The 22,741-nt window shown below is 53.4% G+C and overlaps 3 protein-coding genes across 9 annotated transcripts in view; 1 reads left to right on the forward strand and 2 right to left on the reverse strand.

The window, feature by feature from the left end:
* Window positions 1-678: 678 nt before the first annotated feature.
* LOC131381024 (uncharacterized) lies at window positions 679-3,991 on the reverse strand. The gene is made up of 3 exons (XM_058426859.1): window positions 3,929-3,991; window positions 3,333-3,872; window positions 679-906 (listed from the first exon to the last, which is right to left on the reverse strand). Exons 1-3 carry the CDS (start codon window positions 3,989-3,991, stop codon window positions 814-816), a joined length of 696 nt encoding a protein of 231 aa, XP_058282842.1. The 3' UTR covers window positions 679-813.
* Window positions 3,960-17,267, forward strand: DTYMK (deoxythymidylate kinase). 5 transcript variants are annotated; one of them, XM_058436388.1, is made up of 6 exons: window positions 3,978-4,119; window positions 4,877-4,985; window positions 9,691-9,781; window positions 12,028-12,225; window positions 14,416-14,573; window positions 15,337-17,267. In XM_058436388.1, the coding sequence occupies exons 1-5, from the start codon at window positions 3,990-3,992 to the stop codon at window positions 14,524-14,526; spliced, it is 639 nt and encodes a 212-aa protein (XP_058292371.1). In that variant the 5' UTR covers window positions 3,978-3,989; the 3' UTR covers window positions 14,527-14,573; window positions 15,337-17,267. The 5 variants fall into 5 exon arrangements, with proteins under 5 accessions (XP_032617061.2, XP_032617071.2, XP_058292371.1 ...); XM_032761170.2 differs by lacking the exon at window positions 15,337-17,267 and having other exon boundaries at window positions 3,960-4,119; window positions 14,416-14,898; XM_032761180.2 differs by lacking the exon at window positions 15,337-17,267 and having other exon boundaries at window positions 3,960-4,119; window positions 12,100-12,225; window positions 14,416-14,898.
* An 85-nt stretch (window positions 17,268-17,352) lies between these two features.
* Window positions 17,353-22,741, reverse strand: part of ATG4B (autophagy related 4B cysteine peptidase) — a 34,333-nt gene continuing 28,944 nt past the window's right edge. For all 3 annotated transcript variants that reach the window (XM_058436365.1, XM_058436374.1, XM_058436383.1), the window contains 5 exons: window positions 21,696-21,774; window positions 21,259-21,404; window positions 20,436-20,492; window positions 19,827-19,920; window positions 17,353-19,031 (listed from right to left, as the gene is read on the reverse strand). In XM_058436365.1, the coding sequence (XP_058292348.1) occupies window positions 18,958-19,031; window positions 19,827-19,920; window positions 20,436-20,492; window positions 21,259-21,404; window positions 21,696-21,774 (450 nt within the window). In that variant the 3' untranslated portion in view covers window positions 17,353-18,957. The remainder of the gene's footprint in view (window positions 19,032-19,826; window positions 19,921-20,435; window positions 20,493-21,258; window positions 21,405-21,695; window positions 21,775-22,741) is intronic.

A 22,741-nucleotide genomic window follows, 5' to 3' on the forward strand; every position in this document is an offset into this window, starting at 1 on the left:
ACTGAGGCTCTGTCTGGGGGAAAAAAAAAAAAAAGCAAGCAGAGAATCTAATGAACCTATGAACCCATGTGTTCACCTGCATCTTTCTGCAATTATCAGCCTGTGGCCAACTCCATTTCACCTGTATCTCTGACCACACAGACCCAGCATCCCACCATTTCCCCTATAAAGTGGATATACTCGCCTCTCAGGCCTCCAGGGTCTTGTGGAGTGACTCTTGCTCCCATTGCTCCAGGACAGACGGTGCTGGAAATCAGGCCTGAGGCTGTCAGTGTGGCAGGACGAAGGACACTGGATGCTCAGCCACACAGACCCTCCTATGCCCACGCCAGGACTGAGGTCAGCAGGCTGGAGTGTGGCAGTCATCCTTTGATCACACAGGAACGCCAAGAGAACTGCTAGGATGTGGACCAACCTGATGTCACTGAGTCATGGGAGCAGGTCCTGCCTGACACTGGAATTCATGTAATGTCAGATGATTAAATATCTTAATACTGTGAGCCACAGTAGGCTGGCTGGTATTCTGCCACCTGTGCTAAAAGGTATCCTAAGAGAGGTACACCATGCTGGAACAGGCAAAAGCAAAAGCAAAAGCAAAAAAAAAAAAAAACACCTTGAAGTGTGTTGTATCTTAGTAACACACTTCAAGGTGTTTATGTGCTTGAGCAATTCCTGCAGTCAAAGGGGCCCTCCACCCGCCAGTACACAAGGCCCAGCCAGCCAGATTCCCTCCATCTTCACCCTCCTCCCCTGTCCCAGGGGAGCCAGGAAAGCCATGCATCCACCAAGGCGGATGCACTGTGTTCTTCCTCATCAGCCTGCTGCGTCCTCCTGGGCCTGATGAGAGGCAGTACTGCAGCCTTGCCCAGCCCTGGGAAGGTGGTCTTCATTACAATCCCCTTCATCCTTTGGAAGGCAACAAGACGGAATTTTATAAGGAGACATCAATCAGAAAAAAGGATATTACTTTTATTACTTATCTATGTAAGAGAATAATAAGTACTAGTCTTAGTACTCGTAAGCGTTCGCTAGGTTGTGCTGTGGTAACAAAGGATCCCGAAGTCTCAGTGACTCGAAATCACAATGGTTTACTTCTTGCTGGTGCTGCCCATCAGCTACAACAGCTGTACTTTATGGGCCTGTTATAGGATCTGGGATGAAAAATCAGCCCTCACTGTGCACATGCGGTGTTCATGTTGGGGGCAGAACGGGAGGGACCAAACCACAAAACACCTTTTAAAGCTTCTGCCTTAACAGGGCACATGACAGCAGACTACTTTACGTTACCATTTGGAAGTCTCACAGCTAAGCTTGATGTAAAGGAAGAAAGGGTAGGCCAGGTGCGGTGGTTCACATCTGTAATCCCAGCACTTAGGGAGGCTGACGTGCGTGGATCACCCGAGGTCAGGAGTTCGAGACCAGCCTGGCAAACATGGTGAAACCCCATTTCTACTAATACAAAAATTAGCTGGGCATGGTGGCAGGCGCCTGTAATCTCAGCTACTTGGGAGGTTGACGCAGGAGAACAGGTTGAACCTGCGAAGTGGAGGTTGCAGTAAGCCGAGATCATGCCATTGCACTCCACTCTGGGCCACAAGAGAGAAACTCTGTCTCAAAAAAATAAATAAATAAAATTAAAAAATAAATTGGCCGGGCACGGTGGCTCACGCCTGTAATCTCAGCACTTTGGGAGGCTGAAGTGGGCGGATCATGAGGTCAGGAGATCGAGACCATCCTGGCTAACACGGTGAAACCCCGTCTCTACTAAAAAACACAAAAAAATTTAGCTGGGCGTGGTGGTGGGCACCTGTAGTCCCAGCTACTGGGAGGCCTGAGGCAGGAGAATGGCAGAAGGCAGAGCTTGCAGTGAGCCGAGATTGCGCCACTGCACTCCAGCCTGGGTGACAGAGCAAGACTCTATCTAAAAAAATAAAAATAAAAATAAGAATACAAATAAAATAAATTAAAAATACAAAAATTAGCCGGGCGTGATGGTGGGTGCCTGTAATCCCAGCTACTCAGGAGGCTGAGGCAGAATAGCTTGAAGCCGGGAGGTGGAGGTTGCAGTGAGCTGAGATTGCACCACTGCACTCCAACCTGGGCGACAGAGCAGGACTCCGTCTCAAACAAAATAAAAACAATAAAAGTAAATTAAAAAGGAAGAAAGGGCATAACTGGTAATAATAATATAACCCACATCCTTCCAGAACCCCAAAATGAATTGGGCAGGGTTCAGTCTGGAAAACATAAAGCTACTCTAGGTACTCTAGGTATGCAGTGATAATGTAATCGGGGGTTTACACAAACGCTGGGAGTAAAGTCGGGGAAACTTGCCAATGACCTCAGCCCAAAGCACTGAAGTGGGTGGTGATCTCAAGAGCTCACGGGGAAACCAGTGCAAACTCAACACTTAGAAAGCTACCAGCAATTTCTTGGTCTACAGCAGAGAGGCAGGTGGTTCTCAAAAGCTCATTAGAAAACAGCCCTGAATTTCATCTATATTTCTGGCTGAGGGTGCCTCCCAAGAATAATCGCCTCGAAAGGTACGAGTGCCTCTGTCTGGTAGACTGTAATCCAGGGCTACACAGATGATTCTGGGAAATGCAGTTCCTACCATTTCTTCTGCTAAGCAGAGAAAGTGATGTCTAGCTGACAACTGAGAATTTGGCACATGTAGATAGTAGTATTTTAGATATCTACAATAACAAAAGTTTCACCTGAGAAATGTCCAGGCAGCCTGATATCCCTAAGATAACAACAAACACTACTGAGTGCTTTCTAGATACCAGGGACACTTCGCAGGACTTTTTCCACCTCTTTATGGCAGAGACAGTTTTTCCTATTATTATCATGACCCACATTTCGGAGGAGTTGGAGGCATGGAAAGAGGAAACAACTTGCCCGTTCTCTCTCCGTTCTATAATTTGTATACATCATCTTTCAAAACGGACTTCTCGGCCGGGCGCGGTGGCTCACGCCTGTAATCCCATGCCGAGGCGGGCAGATCACGAGGTCAGATCAAGACCATCCTGGCTAACACGGTGAAACCCCGTCTCTACTAAAAATACAAAAAAATTAGCAGGGCATGGTGGCGGCCGCCTGCAGTCCCAGCTAGTCGGGAGGCTGAGGCAGGATAATCGCTTGAACCCGGGAGGCTGAGGTTGCAGTGAGCTGAGATCGCGCCATTGCACTCCAGCCTGGGTGAAAGAGCGAGACTCTGTCTCAAACAAACAAAAACAACAACAAAAACACACACATGGACTTTTCAGAGCCCTGCAGTTTTGCGCTTCAGGGACAATAGTGAACATTTATCCATCCCATGGTTTTCCTACCATTGCCACCTGGCCAGTGTCTACACAGCCCCCTGTCCTGCCCCTGCTGTCAAACACAGCGTTTCCAGAACGCAGTCGTGGTGGGCTCCAGGTGGGCTCTGGGAGGTGCCCCGGCTGAGCGCCTGCACTGGGCCCCGCGCTTCGGGAAGCACCTCGCTCGTTCGTCTCGCGCGCCGCGTGACCGGAGCCCTCCCGCTTGCAGCGGGCACCGCAGGGCCGTGAGAGTCGGGCCCGCTGCGCGCAGCCAGGGGCCAACGAGAGCCGACGCTGCGCAAGCAGCGCCCGGGAGCCCCTCCGACCCTGCGCTCCCCTTGTCCGCGCCCTGACCCCGCGTCTCCGGCCGTCCAGCCCGCGCCGCGCCACCTGCCCTCCCGGAGCGAAGGGCCCTGCTCGCCCGAGGACGGAGGCCCGCACGGGACACGGGGCCCCGGTTTCCGCCCCGGAAGCCCAGGACAATGCGGCAGTGGCGGCGCCGCCCAGGGCGCAGGCGCGGCTGTCGGCCCCACCGCGCGTCGTCCTCGCCCCAGCCCCGGCCAATCCCTTCGAATGCGGCCGAGGCCGGGAAACACTAGCCAATCACGGCGCGCGCTGCTGACGCCGGCCAATGGGAGCTCCGGAAGGCGGTGCGGAGACGCAGGCGGCGGGCGGTGGCCGATCATGGCGGCCCGGCGCGGGGCTCTCATAGTGCTGGAGGGCGTGGACCGCGCCGGGAAGAGCACGCAGAGCCGCAAGCTGGTGGAAGCGCTGTGCGCCGCGGGCCACCGCGCCGAACTGCTCCGGTTCCCGGGTGGGTGCGCGCGGCGGGGGGTGCGCCGCGGCTTTCGGTGCCTCTGCCTTCCCAGGGCTCTGTGCTCCGCTTCGTTGTCTGCGGTTGACGTGCTGTGAACTGCGCGGTTTTTATTTTAAAAGACGGGCTCTCGCTGTCTCGCCCAGGCTGGAGTGCAGTGGCGCCATCTCGGACCTCCCGGGCTCAAGCGATCCTCCCGCCTCAGCCTCCCGCGTAGCCGGGACCACAGGCCCGCGCCACCGCGCCGGGTCCACGCTGCGTGTCTTTAAGCGCCGAGTATGGTGATGACGGACGTGTAAACCCGCGCGAAACCGTGGTCTCCCCCCCCCAGAAGTTCCCTCCAGCTCTTTTGTAGTCCATGTTTCGTGTTTGTGGGTTTTTCTGGTGTTTTGTTTGATGGCTGTTCGCGCTTTCAGGGGTTTTGTAGCACGTATTTTAAAGTTTTCAAGTGAAGCGTTGACCTTAATCTTAGGGCACCCAGTCCACAAATTTTATAAATGCTTTCTTTGAAGTCTCTACTTTCTAACCGAGTTCTTTTTTCCTAAAGCATTTTTCATCCCAGCTTGTTTGCAGATTGCTGTTATTTCTCAGAGAAATTCCTTTGGCTTCCGCAGAAGATCCAAGCCTGTCTAGAGATTTAGTAAAGTAAAATTCAAAGTGATACCTGAGTCCAGGAGAAATTCAGCCCCAACTATGTTGTAATGTAGAGGGAAAGCCTGATCTCACTTGTATTTTGTGTGTTTCACTTTTTTTCTAGAAAGATCAACTGAAATCGGCAAACTTCTGAGTTCCTACTTGCAAAAGAAAAGTGACGTGGAGGATCACTCGGTGCACCTGCTTTTTTCTGCAAATCGCTGGGAACAAGTGTAAAAACCATTGCACATTGCTGCCTCTGCCCCTGCCACTTTCCTTCCTCCTGAGATTCAGTGAATGCCGCACTTGATTCCCAATGACAATGACAGTAATGCTGGGGCCTGAGGTTCTTTTATTTAGCAGTACTGTGAGCAGAGGTGGTGAAGCGCCCTAGTTCCCAAAGAGCGCTAATGAATGCTGTTTCTTCCTCCTGCTCCCCACACCCCATAACTAATAGACTTCATTTTCTGGGGTTTTTTTAGACGGAGTTTCGCTCTGTCGCCAGGCAGAGGTGCGATCTCGGCTCACTGCAACCTCTGCCTCCCAGGTTCAAGCGAGTCTCCTGCCTCAGCCTCCCGAGTAGCTGGGACTACAGGCGTGCGCCACCATGCCCAGCTAATTTTTGTAATTTTAATTTATTTTATTGTTTAATTTTTGTATTTTTAGTAGAGACAGGGTTTCACCATGTTGGCCAGGATGGTCTCTCTCGACCTTTTGATCCACTCACCTCGGCCTCCCGAAGTTCTGGGATTACAGCAGGTGTGAGCCACAGCACCTGGCCTTTTTTTTTTTTTTTTTAAGACAAGGTATTGCTCTGTGGCCCAGGCTGGAGTGCAGTGGCACACGATCATGGCTCACTGCAGCCTCAACTTCTAGGCTCAAGCAGTCCTCCCACCTCAGCATCCTGAGTAGCTTGTGGCCATAGGTGTATGCTACCAAGCCCAGCTAATTTTTTTTTTTTTTTAATGTAGAGTCAAGGTCACACCATATCGCCCAGGCTGGTCTCAAACCCCTGGCCTCATAGACTTAATGTTTTAAAGACAGCTTTAGGTATATAGAAAAACTGATCAAAAAGTAGAGTATGTAGAGAGCTCACTACATACTACCCCTGCCTTCCCCCCTTCCCATTGTTTATGTGCTGTTACGTTACATTTGTTAAAACTGATAACCAGTATTGATACATTAGTAACTGAGTTTATGTGAACTCTCCTACCACTTTTGTTTTACATCCTCTTAGTAGGTTTCCTCTTCATTCAACACTTAATGTTGATGTATGTTCTTTCAGATGTTTTTATTTACATTTATATACATATGTAGAAACTACTATAGTTAGAATTTTGTTTTTTAACATAAATGAGGTCATACCATACAAATTATTTGACAGCTTTCTTTCTAACTCTGCCTTACAGATTTCTGCACTTACAGATCCCCTAACTCTGCCCTTCTCATTCTTTTTAACTGTAGCATGTTCTCTAGAAAAGCTGTTCCATGATGCATTTAGCCAGTTCCCTGCTGGTGAACTTTCACTGGTTCCTCATCATCCGTGTTACATGAAACACTGCATTACTCTCTGGCTTAGCTTTGTGTCTTGCTTGGAAAGGCTGTCCCCACTCCAAGTCTTAAATGAAAATGAGACCATTTTTATAATCTTTTTAACACATCTAGAATTTATGGAGGCAATTGTTCTTCTGATTTTGCTTTTTGTGGCTTTGTAGAAAAGTGATGAAACATGTATATGCCCAATTTAAAATGAAGAATAATCCTGATTTTACTTTTTAGATAATAATCTTATCCCAGGTACCCAGGGCTACATCTCTTTTGCCCATCTATTCTCCTACAGGTTACATGTTTCTCTAATAGATATTTAAGTTTCCTCTATGTCTAACCGTGGCTTGATAGTTTATTTCTTTTTTTTTTTTTTGAGACAAGAGTCTTGTTGTGTTGCTCAGGTTGGAGTGCAGTGGTGCAGTCTCGGCTCACTGCAACCTCTGCCTCCCAGGTTCAAGCGATTCTCCTGCCTCAGCCTCCTGAGTAGCTGGGATTACAGGCACATACGACCATGCACAGCTAATTTTTATGTTTTAGTAGAGACAGGGTTTCACCATGTTGGCCAGACTGGTCTTGAACTCCTGACCTCAAGTGATCCTCCCACGTTGGCCTCCCACAGTGCTGGGATTACAGGCATGAGCCACCATGCCTGACCAATAGTTCATGTCTTTTTTGCCCTAATTAATAGTCCATTGTTTGGATGTACCATAGTTCATTCACCTACTAAAAGGACATTTTTGTTGCTTCCAAGTTTTGGCAGTTATAAATCTGTTGTAAACATCCTCGTGCAGGATTTTGTGTGATCATAAGCTTTAGCTTCTTTTGGGTAAATGCCAGGAAGCATCATTGCTTCAATATGTGGTAAGACTATTAATTTTTGTAAAGAACTGCTAAACCATGGGTGTCCAGTCTTTTGGCTTCCCTGGGTCACATTGGAAGAACTGTCTTGGGCCATGCATAAAATACACTAACAATTGCCGATGAGCTAAAAAAAAAAAAAAAAAAAAAAACTCGTAATGTTCTAAGAAAGCTTATGAATTCGTGTTGGGCCGTATGCAGCCTGTGGGCCTCGGGTTGGACAAGCTTGTGCTAAACTGTCTTCCAAAGTGGCTGCAGCGTTTTGCATTCTCACCAGCAGTGAACGAGGGTTCCTATTTTTCCAGATCCTCACCAGCATTTGGTGTTGTCAGTGTTTGGATGTTTGTCATTCTGATAGGTGTGTGTGGTATCTCATTGTTCTAGTTTGCATTTCCCTGCTGACATATGATGTGGAGTATCTTCATATGCTTGTTTGCCATCTGTGTATCTGGTTTCATAAGGTATCTGTTAAGTGCTTTGGCCTAGTGTTTTTTTTTGGGACAGGGTCTCAACCAGGCTGGAGTACAGTGGCACAGTCTTGGCTCACTGCCCTAGGCTCAAGCGATCCTCCTGCCTTAGCCTCCCAAGTAGCTGGGACTACAGGTGCACGCCACCATGCTAAGTTTTGTATTTCTTTCTTTTTTTCTCTTGAGACAGAGTTTCATTCTTGTCGCCTAGACTGGAGTGCAATGGGGCGATCTTGGCTCACTGCAACCTACGCCTCCCAGGTTCAAGCAATTCTCCTGCCTCACCCTCCCAAGTAGCTGGGATTACAGGTGCCCACCACCATGCCCGGCCAATTTTTCTATTTTTTAATTAGTGGTGGGGTTTCGCCATGTTGGCCAGACTGGTCTTGAACTCCTGACCTCAGGTGATCCACCTGCCTCAGCCTCCCAAAGTGCTGGGCCTACAGGCATGAGCCACCACGCCCGGCTGTCCTGTCCTTCTCTTGACAGTGCCTCTCACAAAGCAGAAAGCTTTCATTTTTGTGAAGTCCATCTTAATCAATTCTCTCATGGGTTGTGCCTTTGGTTTTTGTATCTGAACAGTCGCCAAACCCCAGGTGATCTAAGTTCTCTCCTGTGTTACTGTCTAGGAGTTACTGTCTAGTTTTGCATTTTACATTTGGGTCTGTGATTCATTTTGTCTTTTTTTTTTTTTTTCCCTTTTTGTGGAGAATGGGGTCTCACTATATTGCCCAGGCAGGTCTGGGGCTCCTGGGCTCAAGCAATCCTCCCGCCTCTGCCTCCTTGACAGCTGGGATTACAGGCATGAGCCACTGTGCCAGGCCTGCGATTCATTTTGAATTTATATTTGTGGAGGGTATACGGTCTGGTCTAGATTTATTCTGTTTCATGAGGATGTCCAGTTGTTCCAGTAGCGTTTGTTGAGGAAAACGCGTTTGCGCCATTGCATCCCTCTGCTGCTTTGTCAGAGGCCAACTGACTCCTTATGTGGGTGCTCCTGTGATTTGAAGGCCCCAGTGAGACTGGCTGAGTCGAATGAATCGGACTTTTCTTTCTCTGTCTTGAGCAGTGCTTCTCACTAGTGTCAGGCCCCGTGTCTTTGTACATCCGTGATCTTGGCGGCTGTAGGGATGATGGTGGACTTGCGGTATTTGGTTGAGAACATCCTTGCAGTCCAGGCTAGGGGTCATGAGCATGGGCGAGTCACCTGCTGGCTGTGCCCACGCTTCCCCGCCATCATCCTCTGCTGTCTTCTTGGCCTGTGCTTTCCTCCATGGACGAGTCACCTGCTGGCTGTGCCCACGCTTCCCCGCCATCATCCTCTGCTCTCTTCTTGGCCTGTGCTTTCCTCCATGGACGAGTCACCTGCTGGCTGTGCCCACGCTTCCCCGCCATCATCCTCTGCTCTCTTCTTTGCCTGTGCTTTCCTCTTCCTCCACAGGGTAGTGCTGGCCTCTCTGCCCAGACAGCTGACAGTGCTTCTCCTTTCCCCTGCCGTGTTTCTGGAACATTGAACTTTACCAGTTGCGTTTGTTACTATTTAGTAAGGTTATCTTTTCCATGTTGAGTTGCTGGAGGGGTGGGTATGGCATCTTCTAGAGAAGATCCAGACCTTTTTGGATTAAAAGTAAGGTTACAAATCACTGTACTGTACTTGTTGTCGTATGAGATTTCTGAGTTGTATTGTTGGGATAATTTTTTTTTCTTTTTTTGAGATGGAGTCTCGCTGTGTCACCCAGGCTGGAATGCAGTGGTGTGATCTCGGCTCACTGCAACCTCCACCTCCTGGGTTCAAGCAATTCTGCCTCAGCCTCCCGAGTAGCTGGGATTACAGGTGCCTGCCACCGTGTCCAGCTAATTTTTTGTATTAGTAGAGACGGGGTTTCACCGTGTTAGCAAGGATAGTCTTGATCTCCTGACCCTGTGATCCGCCCGCCTCAGCCTCCCAAAGTGCTGGGATTATAGGGGTGAGCCACAGTGCATGGCCTGTTAGGATAATTTAAGCTTGACAGTTCAAGGCCTATGAAACCAGGACCAGGGCTCAGGAGCATCCTCTGTTTTTCAGGCCGTTAATTAAGGAAAAGTTGAGCCAGGGTGTGACCCTCGTCGTGGACAGATACGCATTTTCTGGTGTGGCCTTCACCGGTGCCAAGGAGGTGAGTGCCACTTGGCCTCCTGTCGGGCGAGCACAGATGTGTGGACCCAGGACTGCCCTTGAATGCGAGTACGAGTGATATGCCTCAGAGTACTCTGCAGAGTTTTGTGATTCTTATATTCCTTTTATCTCTTTGCTAGATTAATTTGGTTTTATCAATAAGAAGAGCAAACATTTATGTAGCTAGAGATTGTTTCACAGATAGAATCATGGTTGTTATTTGGATTATTTGGATCCACATGCTTTTTTTTTGGAGACGGAGTCTCATTCTGTCACCCAGGCTGGAGTGCAGTGGCGCGATCTCAGCTCATTGCAACCTCTGCCTCCCGGGTTCAAGCGATTATCCTGCCTCAGTCTCCCGAGTATCTGGGATTATAGGCACGTGCCACCGTGCCCAGCTAATTTTCCTATTTTTAGTAGAGACGGGGTTTTACCATGTTGGCCAGGCTGGTCTCAAACTCCTGACCTCAAGTGATCCACCCATCTCAGCCTCCCAAAGTGCTGGGATTACAGGCATGAGCCACTGCACCCAGCCTCCAGATGCATTTTCAAAGATGGTTCATTTGTAGTACTTTTTTTCTCCTTTTTTTGAAAGAGGGCGTCTCCCTCTGTTGCCCAGGCTGGAGTGCAGTGGAACAATCAAAGCTTGCAATAACCTTCAACTCTTGGGCCCAAGTGATCCTCCCGCCTCAGCCTCCCAAAGTGCTGGGATTACAGCTGTGAGCCACCGCGCCCAGCTCTGTCCCTTAAAGAGACAGTAAAAAGAAGGATAATGTGGTTATTTTTCATGATAACCGCCCTCACTTTTTATTTATTTGTTTTTTGTTTAGACAGAGTCTCGCTCTCTCGCCCAGGCTGGAGTGCAGTGGTGCGATCTCGGCTCACTGCAAGCTCCGCCTCCCAGCTTCACGCCATTCTCCTGCCTCAGCCTCCTGAGTAGCTGGGACTACAGGTGCCTGTCACCACGCCCGGCTAATTTTTTTTTTAATTTTTAGTAGAGATGGGGTTTCACCGTGTTAGCCAGGATGGTCTCGATCTCCTGACCTCGTGATCCACCTGCCTCAGCCTCCCAAAGTGCTGGGATTACAGGCGTGAACCGCCGTGCCCGGCCACGCCCTCACTTTTTAATTCTGCCATTTCTTCATGTGTTAGCTTGAGTCCTTCCCCTCTGAAGTATTGTGTAATAAGGAGGACAAGGCTTATGATTCCTTTGCTGCTTCCTGCTTGCGGATCAGCTGACAGAGCCGCAGGCTCTGTGGGAGGTGCTGGTGGACGCCTTCCCTCAGCTCGTGCTGTTGTGTGATGTGTGGCCTGGAGTCACAGCCTTTCTGGTCCTACCTTTCTCTGGAAGCAGGACAGCATTTGGAGGGAGATGGGATGAGTAAGGGAGGGAGAGAGGGTGCTCACACAGCCCTGGCAAGGAGGGCCAGTGGATGAGTCTAGGCTGGCACAGAGCTGGCACATGACAGGCTCTAGGAGTGGCTGTCTTCTTCCTGCTCTTCCATGGGAGATGAGACCCTGGCCTGTGTGTGGCAGAAAAGACACTGCCAAGGACCTCGTGCCTGTGTCCAGACCCAGCTGCTCTCTGCTGCGGGCGTCCTAGGCCGGGGGTCTCCAGGGGCTCTGTACATAGACTGCTCCCTCCTGGCCGGCAGGCCTGTAGCTGCGCTAGGAGGGCCTCCATGGAGCCTGGGCTGTGGGTGGCGGCAGCCGGGAGCCATTCTACCTACCTACTTTTCTGTCCACTTGTCTGTTTACAAAGGAAAAACGAGAAGGTGACATTGGAGAAACCAACACATTTGAGGTTTTAAAAATTAAACGAGCCGGGCGCGGTGGCTCACGCTTGTAATCCCAGCACTTTGGGAGGCCGAGGCGGGCGGATCACGAGGTCAGGAGATCGAGACCACGGTGAAACCCCGTCTCTACTAAAAATACAAAAAATTAGCCGGGCGTGGTGGCGGGCGCCTGTAGTCCCAGCTACTCGGAGAGGCTGAGGCAGGAGAATGGCGTGAACCCAGGAGGCGAAGCTTGCAGTGAGCCGAGATCGCGCCACTGTACTCCAGCTTGGGTGACAGAGTGAGACTCCGTCTCAAAAAAAAAAAAAAAAAAATTAAACGAGCCACAATATAAACAGGCTCACGTCTTGGTACCTCACCAAATGTCCCCTCATTTTTTCCTGTTTTTATGACTTTTGAAACGAAAACCAAGACCACACTAAGCTTTAACTGTTGGGTTCTTTCTTGGCAGAATTTTTCCCTAGATTGGTGTAAACAGCCAGACGTGGGCCTTCCCAAACCCGACCTGGTCCTATTCCTCCAGTTACAGTTGGTGGATGCTGCCAAGCGGGGAGCGTTTGGCCACGAGCGCTATGAGAACGAGGCGTTCCAGGAGCGGGCGCTCCAGTGTTTCCACCAGCTCATGAGAGACACAACTTTGAACTGGAAGGTGAGAATCCCAGAATTGCACACTAGGAACCATTGAGAAATGGCGCAGGGTTACACCCTGTGGTGACCGGCACAGTTGTGCCAGCGAAGCTGCTGCCGTTTCTGTCTGGTCTTCCCAGATGTGGAGCCCCGGGAGTCGTTTGGGGTTCTCAGTACCAGCAAATTTTTTTTTTTTTTTTTTTTGAGACAGAATCTCGCTCTGTCACCCAAGCTGGAGTGCAGTGGCACAATCTCGGTTCACTGCAACCTCCGCTTCCTGGGTTCAAGTGATTCTCCTGCCTCAGCCTCCCGAGTAGCTGGGATTACAGGCACCTGCCATCATGCCTGGCTACTTTTTTTTGTAGAGACAGGCTGGTCTCCAACTCCTGACCTCAGGTGATCTGCCCGCCTCGGCCTCCCAAAGTGCTGGGATTATAGGCGTGAGCCACCGCACGCAGCCAGTGCCAGCAAATTCTAACCCCGTGAGTTTTGCTAAATGTTGACATTTGGCGCTTTGTCTGGTGGGTCAGGTGACAGTCTGCGCAATCCTCCACATCCTCAGCCCCTGTTCAGACACGAGCGCCTGCCCGCTCCTGCCACTGTGTCCTCTGGTGCGGGGCCTCTCGCTGGTCATGGGCCCTGCAGCCGCACCTGGCTGTCTGAGTTCAGGGGGCTGCTGTGTGCTGGCTTTCCCTTCAGCCCTGCCTCCTTCAGTCTCAGCAGTCCCAGGTCTGGCTCCACTCTCTGTCCACTCCCAGGACGCTGGACTCTCCGCTCCCAGTGGACACGCAGGCCGGCCGCCTCTGCTCCTCCCAACCGCAGCCCCCACCTCTCCCCCAGACCCCGGTCGCCCGTGCCCTCCACTGCCCACACGGCCTCTTTCTGGACGGCAGCCAGGGCTTCTGGCATGTCGGGCGCCAGCACCGTCGCTTGTGGCCACAGCCCGCGGAGCTTCAGTCCCTTGAGCTCCTCCACCATAGCAGGGCCAAGGGCCTCGCCCCAGCCCCACTGGCTGTGCCTGCAGATGATGCTGGTCACGCAGCTTTGCGTTTCCGGGAACACAGGCGGGATAGCAGCGCCCTCTTCTGGCAGTGCGGGATTCTCTCTGGCAGTCATCTGCCTGGAGAGGCTCATCTTGGGCGGTTCTGGGCGACAGCTGTGTGGCTGCACAGTGGCCAGCGAGAGGCATCTGGGAAGGTGGCCCTTGTGTAGGGAGTCACTCTCCTTCCATCACGGTCACACCTCATGAAATGGTTAGATTCTTCCAAGTGCCTTCTACACCCCTGGCAGATTTTCTAGAATTTGCTGTCCCAGAAGCTTGAGGAGGGTCCTGTGCCACCCGACAGCAGAAGCCGGGATGCCGTTGAGACACCAGCGCTTCTGAGTCCCTCTCACTGCCTGCCTTCTGGTGGAGAGAAGGCTGTCCTGCGGGCTCATGCCCTCCCCACATTCCTTGCACCCTTCACGCCATTGTGCAGCACAGCTGTTAGGACCAAATTCATCTTCCCCTCAAGGACGATCAGGCCCAGTGTTGCACTGGTCCTGCTGTCTGGCTTCTGCTGCGGGACTTCCTCACATTCCAGGCCGTGCCCAGGAGCCACAGGAGCGTGGGCAGGGCAGGGTGTGCCCTCTGCTCCGACTCGCCGCTTGCGAGCTGGAGGGACAGTCACTTCGACCTGGTGGGCTGGGTGGGCCTGGCTGTGCTGTGGGCTGCGCCTCAGTCCTGCAAGTGGGCACTCATCGGAGTTGGGGTCACAAGGAGGCCGAGGTCGGCTTAAAGCAGGAGTGGGCAGTTGGCACGTCATGTTTCTCCTGCATCAGGGCTGTGGCAGGAATGCCGGGTGACTCTGCTGTGGACACCGTCAAGGTTGAGGTTCCAAGAAAGGTGAGGTCACCACACTGTGCCAGGAGGTTCAGGTTGGCCTTCCAGAGCCCGGCCTGTGTGAAATCCCCACGAGCACAGAGGACAGAATGAAACGTAGTGTTTTGAGACACGGTCTTACTCTGTCACCCAGGCTGGAGTACAGTGGTGCCACATTTTTCGTAGAGATGGGGTGTCCCTGTGTAGCCCAGGCTGGTCTTAAACTTCTGGGTACAAGCAGTCCTCCCTCCTGGGCCTCCCAAAGTGCTGGGATTACAGGCGTGGGCTCCCGTGACCAGCCTGGAATGTGCTGATGAGCCTCTTTTTCTCCTGAAACCCCGGTGGGAACAGATGGTGGATGCTTCCAAAAGCATCGAAGCTGTCCATGAGGACATCCGTGTGCTCTCTGAGGATGCCATCCGCACCGCCACAGAGAAGCCGCTGGGGGAGCTGTGGAAGTAACCTGAGGCTGCCCGCTGGAGACGCCTGTCCCTGCAGTCCCTCGAGAGGTAGGAGACTCGCGGAAGGCCCCGTCCCCAGCGGTATCCAGACCCAACTTCAGGAGCTCTTTCCCAGCAGCGAGATCTGCAGGCTGCCTCTTCTGCCCCGGAGCTGGGGTGCACTGGGGACCCCCATGGTGGGGACCTTGGCAGTGTGGACATGAGCAGAGCGATGGAGCGGTGTCCTGCCCTCTCCCGTGTCCTGATGGCACTCTGTTGTATTTTCTTACTGAAGTTCAGTGGTAACTCTGAGCAGTTTCATTGTGATCATTGTAAATGGTAATCAGTTGGAATTCTCCTGTCTTCCAGACACTAGTAAAAATTGACCTGAAAATTGTTTGTGGAACGCTTCACTTTTTTTTTTTTTTACAGCCCAGAGGTCCTTTATTTTTTTAACACCTATTATGCCATGAATTCATAGGGAATAGGTTCCAGCAGCTCAGGCTCCTTCCCATTGGTTCTCGCAAAGTGTGCTTCTCTGGGTGGAGCAGGCTGGCGCTTTAGTTGAACCCAGGTACCTTTCTCTTTGGCTTCTTTCTTTTTCTGATCATTTTCCTTCACGCGTTTCAGGAAGCTATCTCGGCTCTTAGAGTGCTCAATACACACATTAATTCTCTTGGCAAGAATCTTGCCCTTGTTTGTTTACAGCAATGCCAACGGCATGCTGGGTAACACCGTAGACTCTTCCGGTTTTGCCATGTAACACTTGTGGGGCATTCCTTTTTGAACAGTACCCATTCCCTTGATGTCTACAATATCACCTTTCTTATAGATTCGCATATACGTGGCCAAAGGAACAACTCCATGTTTTCTAAAAGGCCTAGAGAACATATATCGGGTGCTTCTCGTCTTTCCCTTTGTGTTTGTCATTTTGGTGAATTACTGGAAGATGGCGGTTCCGGCTGAAAGGAGGAACGCTTCACTTTTCTTAGACTGAGGATGGAGCTGGCTTTGAATGGGAACCTCCGTCCCAGGAGAGAAGAGCCTTCATTGGGCCCAGTAGGGCCTTTCTGGACCTTGGTTCCTGCCTAGTTGAGGGAGTCCCACTGTGGGTCTGAACAGTCACAGCCATGCCCTGGGCTCACTGGGTCCAGCCAGGCTACATCCGAGTGTCATCACAGCTTACATCCTGAACTCACCTAAGTTAACTGCTATTTTCATTGCAACCCTGGAGCTTAACTTCTCATCCTATCATTTATTTATTATTTTTTTTTGGAAACGGTCTGTCGCCCAGGCTGGAGTGCTGTGGCACGATCGTGGCTCACTGCAGCCTTGACCTCCTGGGCTCAGGTGATCCTCCCACTTCAGCCTCCTGAGTAGCAAGGCCTACAGGCCTTCACCATGCCTGGCTAATTTTTTGTAGAGACAGGATTTCGCTATGTTGCCAACCAGGCTCGTCTTAAACTCCTGGGCTCAGTGATCCACCTGCCTTGGCCTCCCAAAGTGCTGGGAGTACACGCATGAGCCACCATGCCGGCCCATTGCATCCCCTTTTAAATGACACTTTTAGAAGGAATGATTTGAAACTCCTGGTACAATCTGTCCCACAGCACTCTCCGGGTAGACAGCAGCACACAGTGTGCTAGAGTAGAAGGAGGCAGGGTCCCCCATCTGTGGGGGCAGCAGCTGTGGGTCTCAGCACCCTTCTGTGGCCAAGAGACAAATCCAGGCAGAACAAAAGGATTTCACTCTTGGGTAAGCATTGCCAGGGGCTGTGGGATGGGCCTGGGTGAGGAACCTTCAGATGGGAGACTTTCCTGGACTATCCAGGTGGGCCCAGTGTCATCACAGAGGCCTTTTTTTGTTGTCTTAAGACTGAGTCTCGCTCTGTCGCCCAGGCTGGAGTGCAGTGGTGCAGTCTTGACTCACTGCAGCCTCTCTCTCCTGGGCTCAAGTGATCCTCCCACCTTAGCCTCCCCAAAGTGCTGGGATTACAGGCTGGTGCCACCATGCCTGGCCCATCACAGGGGTCCGTGTAACAGGGAGGCAGGCGGTCCGAGTCAGGAAGTGAGATGCCAGCAGCAGAAGCCGGAGAGATGCCATGTTGCTGGCTGAGGCTGGAGGCAAGAGCCATGAGCCAAGCAGTTTCTGGCATCCAGGAGCTAGAAGGGCACAGCAGCGTTCTCCCCTAGAGCCCACAGCACCACGTGGCTGCCCTCCGGGTCTGGAAGAGGCTGTGCTGTTCCAGGCACTGAATGTGGTCATCTTTTAGAGCAGCCACAAGAAGCGAATACGAGCATCTGAGAGGCCACAAGTCCTCAGCCACCTCACCGGGGACCCAGCAGGGCCCCCTCCTGTCTGGCTTTGGGCCCTTCACACCTGTACCAGGGCTGCCCACCGGGATGCACTGGCCAGAGTGAGCGATGTCCTCACCAAGCCCCCTGCTGTGCCCCAGGCATGGCCTCCCACAGGCCAGGACAGTCACTGCTTGCTTGGGGAAGGCTTTGCTGTGATTCAAATCGAGGCAAACCCTGCAACTCCAGGCACTTTCTGCGACTTCCTCCTGCTGAAGAACGGGAACTGCCATTTTACTTCCCTAAAATCCTATTTCCCTTGCACTTTTTCCTTCTAGGGTTGTATGAGAGGACGGATGCCACGGCTCGTAGAGAGCCAGGCTGCAGGCAGGACAGGCCCCCTGCCAGGGCTGGGGACACACCTGCTCAGGCTCCCACAGCCCACCACACAGGCAGCCACATCCTTTACGTGTGATAGTACGGGCTAAAACATTCACTTATTTTTTTCTGGAAATCACATTCAATTATAACTTGAGGAAAAAATAGACACAAGGTTTGTTTTCTACTGAAACTTATTATTTGCCATTAAGAATTGCAAACTATACTACTAAGAACGAACAACATTCTCTTCATTAAGCCTTTTTCAAAACACACAAGACAAAGCTCCCCTTTGGTCAAGGTGTCCCACACACTCCCACTGCAGCAGGCCCCACAGCTCCCAGCACAGCGGCGCACCATGAACCCGGACACAGGGCCCAAGGAATGGAGATCGCCCCAGCCTTCCCTCCTTCCCCACCCCAACTACACCCAAGGGAGAAAGGATACGAGGAAATAAACTATGTCTTCAGTGCTTGGGGGGGCTGGGGTGTCCTCTGCTACCCAGGTGGGCCGGTCAGTGCCGAGTGTCCGAGTGTCTGGCGAATGTCCGCAGGGATCTCCGGTTCCCCCACCTACACAAGCAGCAGCAGCGAGTCCTGCCAACACCGCAGTAGCTGCTCATGATAAAGGTGCCCACGCTCCCCAAGCCCTCCTGTTTACATTTCCTGGCGGGGCAAAGCTACTTTCCCAGGACAGGCAGCAGAGCAGCAGGGCAGAGTGCACTCTGGGACCCAGGACAGCAGGTTACACAGGGTCAGGCGGTGGTGGGTGCTGGAATCAGGGCTGAGGTTCTGGAAATGCCATCAGGTGATGCCACCCTGTGGTGTCTGCCCACCACACACCACAAGGCTCAAGTGGTTTTCCCCTTGTGGCCCTAAACCACCTAACACCGCAGTGACATGGGAGGGCAATTCTCAGCAAGGCAAGGACATGGGGAAGGCTCCTGGGAGAGGCACGCCGTCCACCCTCAATCCTGACTGTCACAGGTGGAGGCCCTGCCCCACCCATCACCACACCTGGGGAAGCTGCCACAGAATGCCACAGCACTGGAAAGGGACACTCTGAGGGCAGGCTCCAGCAGCAGCTCCAGGACAGCCAGCCGCCCTTCTGCCCAGGCCACCCACGCCGTGTCCCGTGCACGCCATCTTCAGGTTTCCCACACACCCACTTCCTGAATACTTTTCTCCCCAAAGCAAGGAGGAACCTTGCCTTCGTTCCTCCAACCTCATCTCCCACTGAGGTAGCCCTTGGTGAGCCAGGCTGGGCAGACAGGACACAGCGGTGGGCGCTCCCCTTGAGAGCAACCCAGTCCTTGGGCATGGGGCTGCAGCGTGGCTGTCGCTCCTCTCACGCCAGCCTGCACGGGTCTTCTGAGACTCTGACTCAGGAAGCGCCCCACAAATTCATGTCTGTGTCTGACAACTTCAAACAGGCCTTTAATTCCAAACCAACCACAGAACCGGCGCCTGGGAGCAAGTGGGACTGAGGCCCAGGCGCTAACGCGGGGCTGGCAGTGTCGAGAGAACGCTCTGGAAGCTCCTAACAGACGGCTCTGCGTGCAGATGCACAGGCCCTGACGGGCACTCTGAGCTGGGCAGTCTGACACCAAGCAGTAAGGCCTCCCGGGCAGCGCAGCCTCAGTCCACGAGCAGAGCGGGTGGCCCTCTGGGGGGAGGCAGCACGGGGCACGGCCCTCGGCAGGCGAGCGGGCGGGATGGATGAAACGTGGCGGCACCAGGAGCCCCAGGCTCTCACAGGTGCCACCCCCGACCCCAGGATTTTCAAAGGGACAGGATTTCAAAGTCTTCATCTTCTGAGTCGAAGAATCTTTCCAGTCGCTCTACATCAGAAGAATCTAGAAGGAACAGGACACAGCTCATCAGGCATCTTGGGTGGGATACCTGGGTGTGGGTCAAGTGCTCTTGGCGCGGGGCAGACCGAGCAGCGCCTGCTCTGCAGCCCACAGACAGCTGTCCCCATGCGAGTGTGAACAGGCCCAGGGGGTTGTAGAGACCTGCGGATGGGGGGAGGGAGCAGAGAAGAGGAACAGGACAGGGTGAGGAGGGCAGGGGGCGGCCGGCACAATCTCAGGCCTGCGGGGGCCTCTGTCCCACGTCTCCCTCGCTGCACCCTGACCCTTGTGGTCATCAGGAGTGGTTCCATTGTCATTGCCTTGTAGAGTTTCTCACAGTGAGACAGGCACGAGGAGGACGAGCTCACGGCCACTCACTTCATTGCACGAGCCCAGGCCGGCTCCTTCGGCATGCTGGTCACGGTCCAAGGGGTCTACGCCACCCATGGCCAGTGGTGCCCAAGTGGACCAGTCCCCCACCCAGGACTGCGTCATCACAGAGCCTGCATGTTCTGTCTGCTCCAGAGCCGAGGACTCCATGGGAGCACGCCCAGCTCCACAGTGCCCTGGGCAGGCAGCGCAGGTGGGGAAGATGAGGTGGGTCCTGGGCTGCTGGGCGCAAGCTTGGAGGAGGGGACGCTCCACTCCGTACCTGGTCTCACAGGCAAACCACTGCCAAGTGCTCACGGCTCAGGCTCACACACACCTTAATGGTCAAAACCAAGGGGGCCAGGACTGGGGAAGCAAGGGCACAGATCGTACCCCCAAGGGACCCCACCTGGACTTGCCAGCTCTCACCTAGGGACAGGTTCAGGACGTCGGGGCAGGCCAGGTGTGAAGGCTGCTGCTCCACCAGCTCAAACATGGGCAGGGCGCCTCCGAGCAGAGACAGCTGTTAGCGAGACATGGCCGTTAGGTGCAGCCTCACCCCAGTCCTTGCTGCAGCCAAGAGAAAGGGGCCGGCCGGCCACAGCCAGCGGACAAACCTGACTGTCATCCCATCTCACTGATGAGAAAACAGAGGTGGCTTCCACACTAAAGGCTACATGAGAACCCAATGTGGTGATCAACACACAGCAGTCTGACTGCAATGGCAGAGGGGGGTGGGCCACACGAACTAGGCCAGCGCAGCTCAGCACCCCATCACCACCCCCATCTCAACAGGAGATGAGGACGCTGGAAATCCCATTCTAAAGTCAACACGCCACATCCGTCCCCAGGGTTGTTAACCGTGTTGCCAGGTGGGCAATCCGGGACACCCCACCCTGTTCAGCTACATAGCTGTGCCAGGCGGGACAAAGCTCCCCACGGACCAGTGAGGCTGCCTGAGACCTGGACGCTGGCCTTTGACCCCTGCACACCCCCGGGTGGCTCAGCTCGGCTGTGGGTGGTGGGGCGGCTACAAACCTTTTTGACTTGCTGGCACCAGTCGTTGAAATCATCTTCAGTCTTACAGAAAAACCCCTAAAATGACATGACGATGAGCAGAACAGGACACCCCCATCTGCATTCAGTCTTACAGAAAAACCCCTAAAACGAAATGACGAGCAGAACAGGACACCCCCATCTGCAGTCAGCTAAGAGGTGGGGGCTTCCATTCCCACTGCCAGTGGCACAGCAAAGGCCCCCAGCATGCAGGTGCTGGACACTCCAGCCTGCCTTGGCTCCTGTGGCCGGGAACAGAGCTCCGAGGGTGCCCTCTGCATGGCCCCCTGCACCAGTGCCTGGCTCCCCTCAGGCTCCACTACGTTGCTGTGCCTTGATTCACCCATGAGATGTTATGTGGTGTGCATTTGTTAAACCTCACCCAATCTTCCGGGAATGAGGCAGTGTTTAAATGTGGGTGTGACGAAGGTGGCGCAGGAGTGGGTGGAGGGACTGCCCATGTGTTTAAATGTGGGTGTGAGGGGGACACACTCACCATGGCTCACACTCATCCATGCACACTCAGCACGTGCCTACACACACTCACATCCAGACACACGCTCTCCGGGCCACTCAAAGGCCATGAAGGCTGCACAGGAGGTGGTGCCTGGGGGAGGGACGTGAGGGTGCAAGGACACAGTTCAGGCTCTTGTGCCCTTCAGATTCCCAACCACATGAACACAGTACTTATCCCAGCATGTTGAAAAAAAAAAAAAAAAAAAAGCAAAAATCCAAAAGTTTTCCTCGTCATTCCCAAACAGCATTCAGCACAAAATGCCTGTGTGCTCAGGTGGCCGCCACGTACCACAGCGATGGATGGGTCAAGCTCCGCGATGCTCATGCGGCACGGCGGGTGCTGGCAGTGGAAGCTCTCGTCCGGGATGAAGCAGCCGTCAGTGGGCTCCACGGCTGGCTGCGTGGTGTGGGGGTCCAGGTAGATGAGCTCCTCACCTGGGTGGCCGAGCCAGCAGAGGAAAGGGACAGAGGAGGCCGCGCTTCAGACCCACTGCACCCACATCACGCTGAGAAGCAGTGGGCAGGAGGTAGGGAGGGAGCCGAGGGCACCAGACCATTAGGGAAAGGGGCACACAGGAGGCCGCCCGCAACCAGGCTGAAAATGCCTCAGGGCATGCTGCTTTTCCACCACTGGGCTCAAGTGGCCACCTGGGGTGTGGGACCTGCTCACAGAATGCCCTTCAAGGGCACACGCCCACAGGGACACGGTGGGAACCCTGGACTCACCAACGTAGCCGATGAAGTAGTGGGCGCTGTTGGGCTTCCCTCCGATGACGCCCAGGGACTGGGGCATCATGAAGCAGTGCTGTGGAGGGCGGGGGACTGAGCACAGGTCCCAGGCGGGAGCAGACGGTCCCCCCACCCACTGCCATAGGGGGCCCAAGGGCCTGCTGAGGCCCAACTGGGTGACACAAGAGGGGACAGGAGAGGACATGGTCCCAAAGAGCTTACTGTCCAGGAAAGACCACAGGACATCCCACAGGCGCAACAAACCCAATCTGCAGGCTCAGCTCAGGGAAGCTTCATGTCGGAGGTGGGCTTTGGGGAGGCTGGGAGTGAGGGGTGCTGGCAGATGTGAGCAGGGGTGGGGGAGGTGGCCCTGCTGAGTGCTTTGACCTGACAGGGCAGAAGCGATGGAGACAGGGCCTATGTGTGGGGGCAGCTGAGACACCACAGGATGGGCAGAAGGCTGGAGGGAGGGGCCAAGTTCAGACAACTGAATAATTTTAACAGAAAGCCACATTTCAGTTCCATACAAATGTGTCTCCTTGGTCTAAAATTTGAGTTAACTGAAAAAAGGATGGTTTTCCCTTCTGCTTTTCTGTTTTTTTTTTTTGAGATGGAGTCTCACTGTCACCCAGGATGGAGTGAAATGGCATGATCTCGGGTCACTGCAAGCTCCGCCTCCTGGGTTCAAGAGATTCTCCTGCCTCACCCTCCTGAGTAGCTGGGACTACAGGCGCACGCCAGCACGCCCAGCTAATTTTTATATTTTTAGTAGAGACGGGGTTTCACCATGTTGGCCAGGCTGGTCTCGAACTCCTGACCTCGTGATCTGCCCGCTTTGGCCTCCCAAAGTGCTGAGATTACAGGCGTGAGCCACCGCGCCGGGCCGCCTTTTGCTTTCATGACATGGGGGAGCCTGTGGCTGGAGCTCCTCACAGAGCCCTGCCCATCCCCAAGCCCTGCCCACAAGTCCCTTCCTCACAGGCCAACCCACCCTCCGAAGGGAGCTCAGGCCAAGAGGGCCGTGGGGGAGTGGGGCGGGCGTG

Source organism: Hylobates moloch, unplaced genomic scaffold (assembly GCF_009828535.3).
Source record: "Hylobates moloch isolate HMO894 unplaced genomic scaffold, HMol_V3 SCAFFOLD_1, whole genome shotgun sequence".
Lineage (NCBI taxonomy): Eukaryota > Metazoa > Chordata > Mammalia > Primates > Hylobatidae > Hylobates > Hylobates moloch.

Coding starts and splice junctions, on each gene's coding strand:
- DTYMK (XM_032761170.2), top strand. CDS start 3,990: ATGGCGGCCCGGCGCGGGGCTCTCATAGTGCTGGAGGGCGTGGACCGC. Junction 4,986..9,690: donor GCAAATCGCTGGGAACAAGT/GTAAAAACCATT, acceptor TCTGTTTTTCAG/GCCGTTAATTAAGGAAAAGT. Junction 9,782..12,027: donor CCTTCACCGGTGCCAAGGAG/GTGAGTGCCACT, acceptor CTTTCTTGGCAG/AATTTTTCCCTAGATTGGTG.
- LOC131381024 (XM_058426859.1), bottom strand. CDS start 3,991: ATGATCGGCCACCGCCCGCCGCCTGCGTCTCCGCACCGCCTTCCGGAG. Junction 3,873..3,928: donor CGGAGCTCCCATTGGCCGGC/GTCAGCAGCGCG, acceptor CCGCATTCGAAG/GGATTGGCCGGGGCTGGGGC. Junction 907..3,332: donor ACACTGGCCAGGTGGCAATG/GTAGGAAAACCA, acceptor TGCCTTCCAAAG/GATGAAGGGGATTGTAATGA.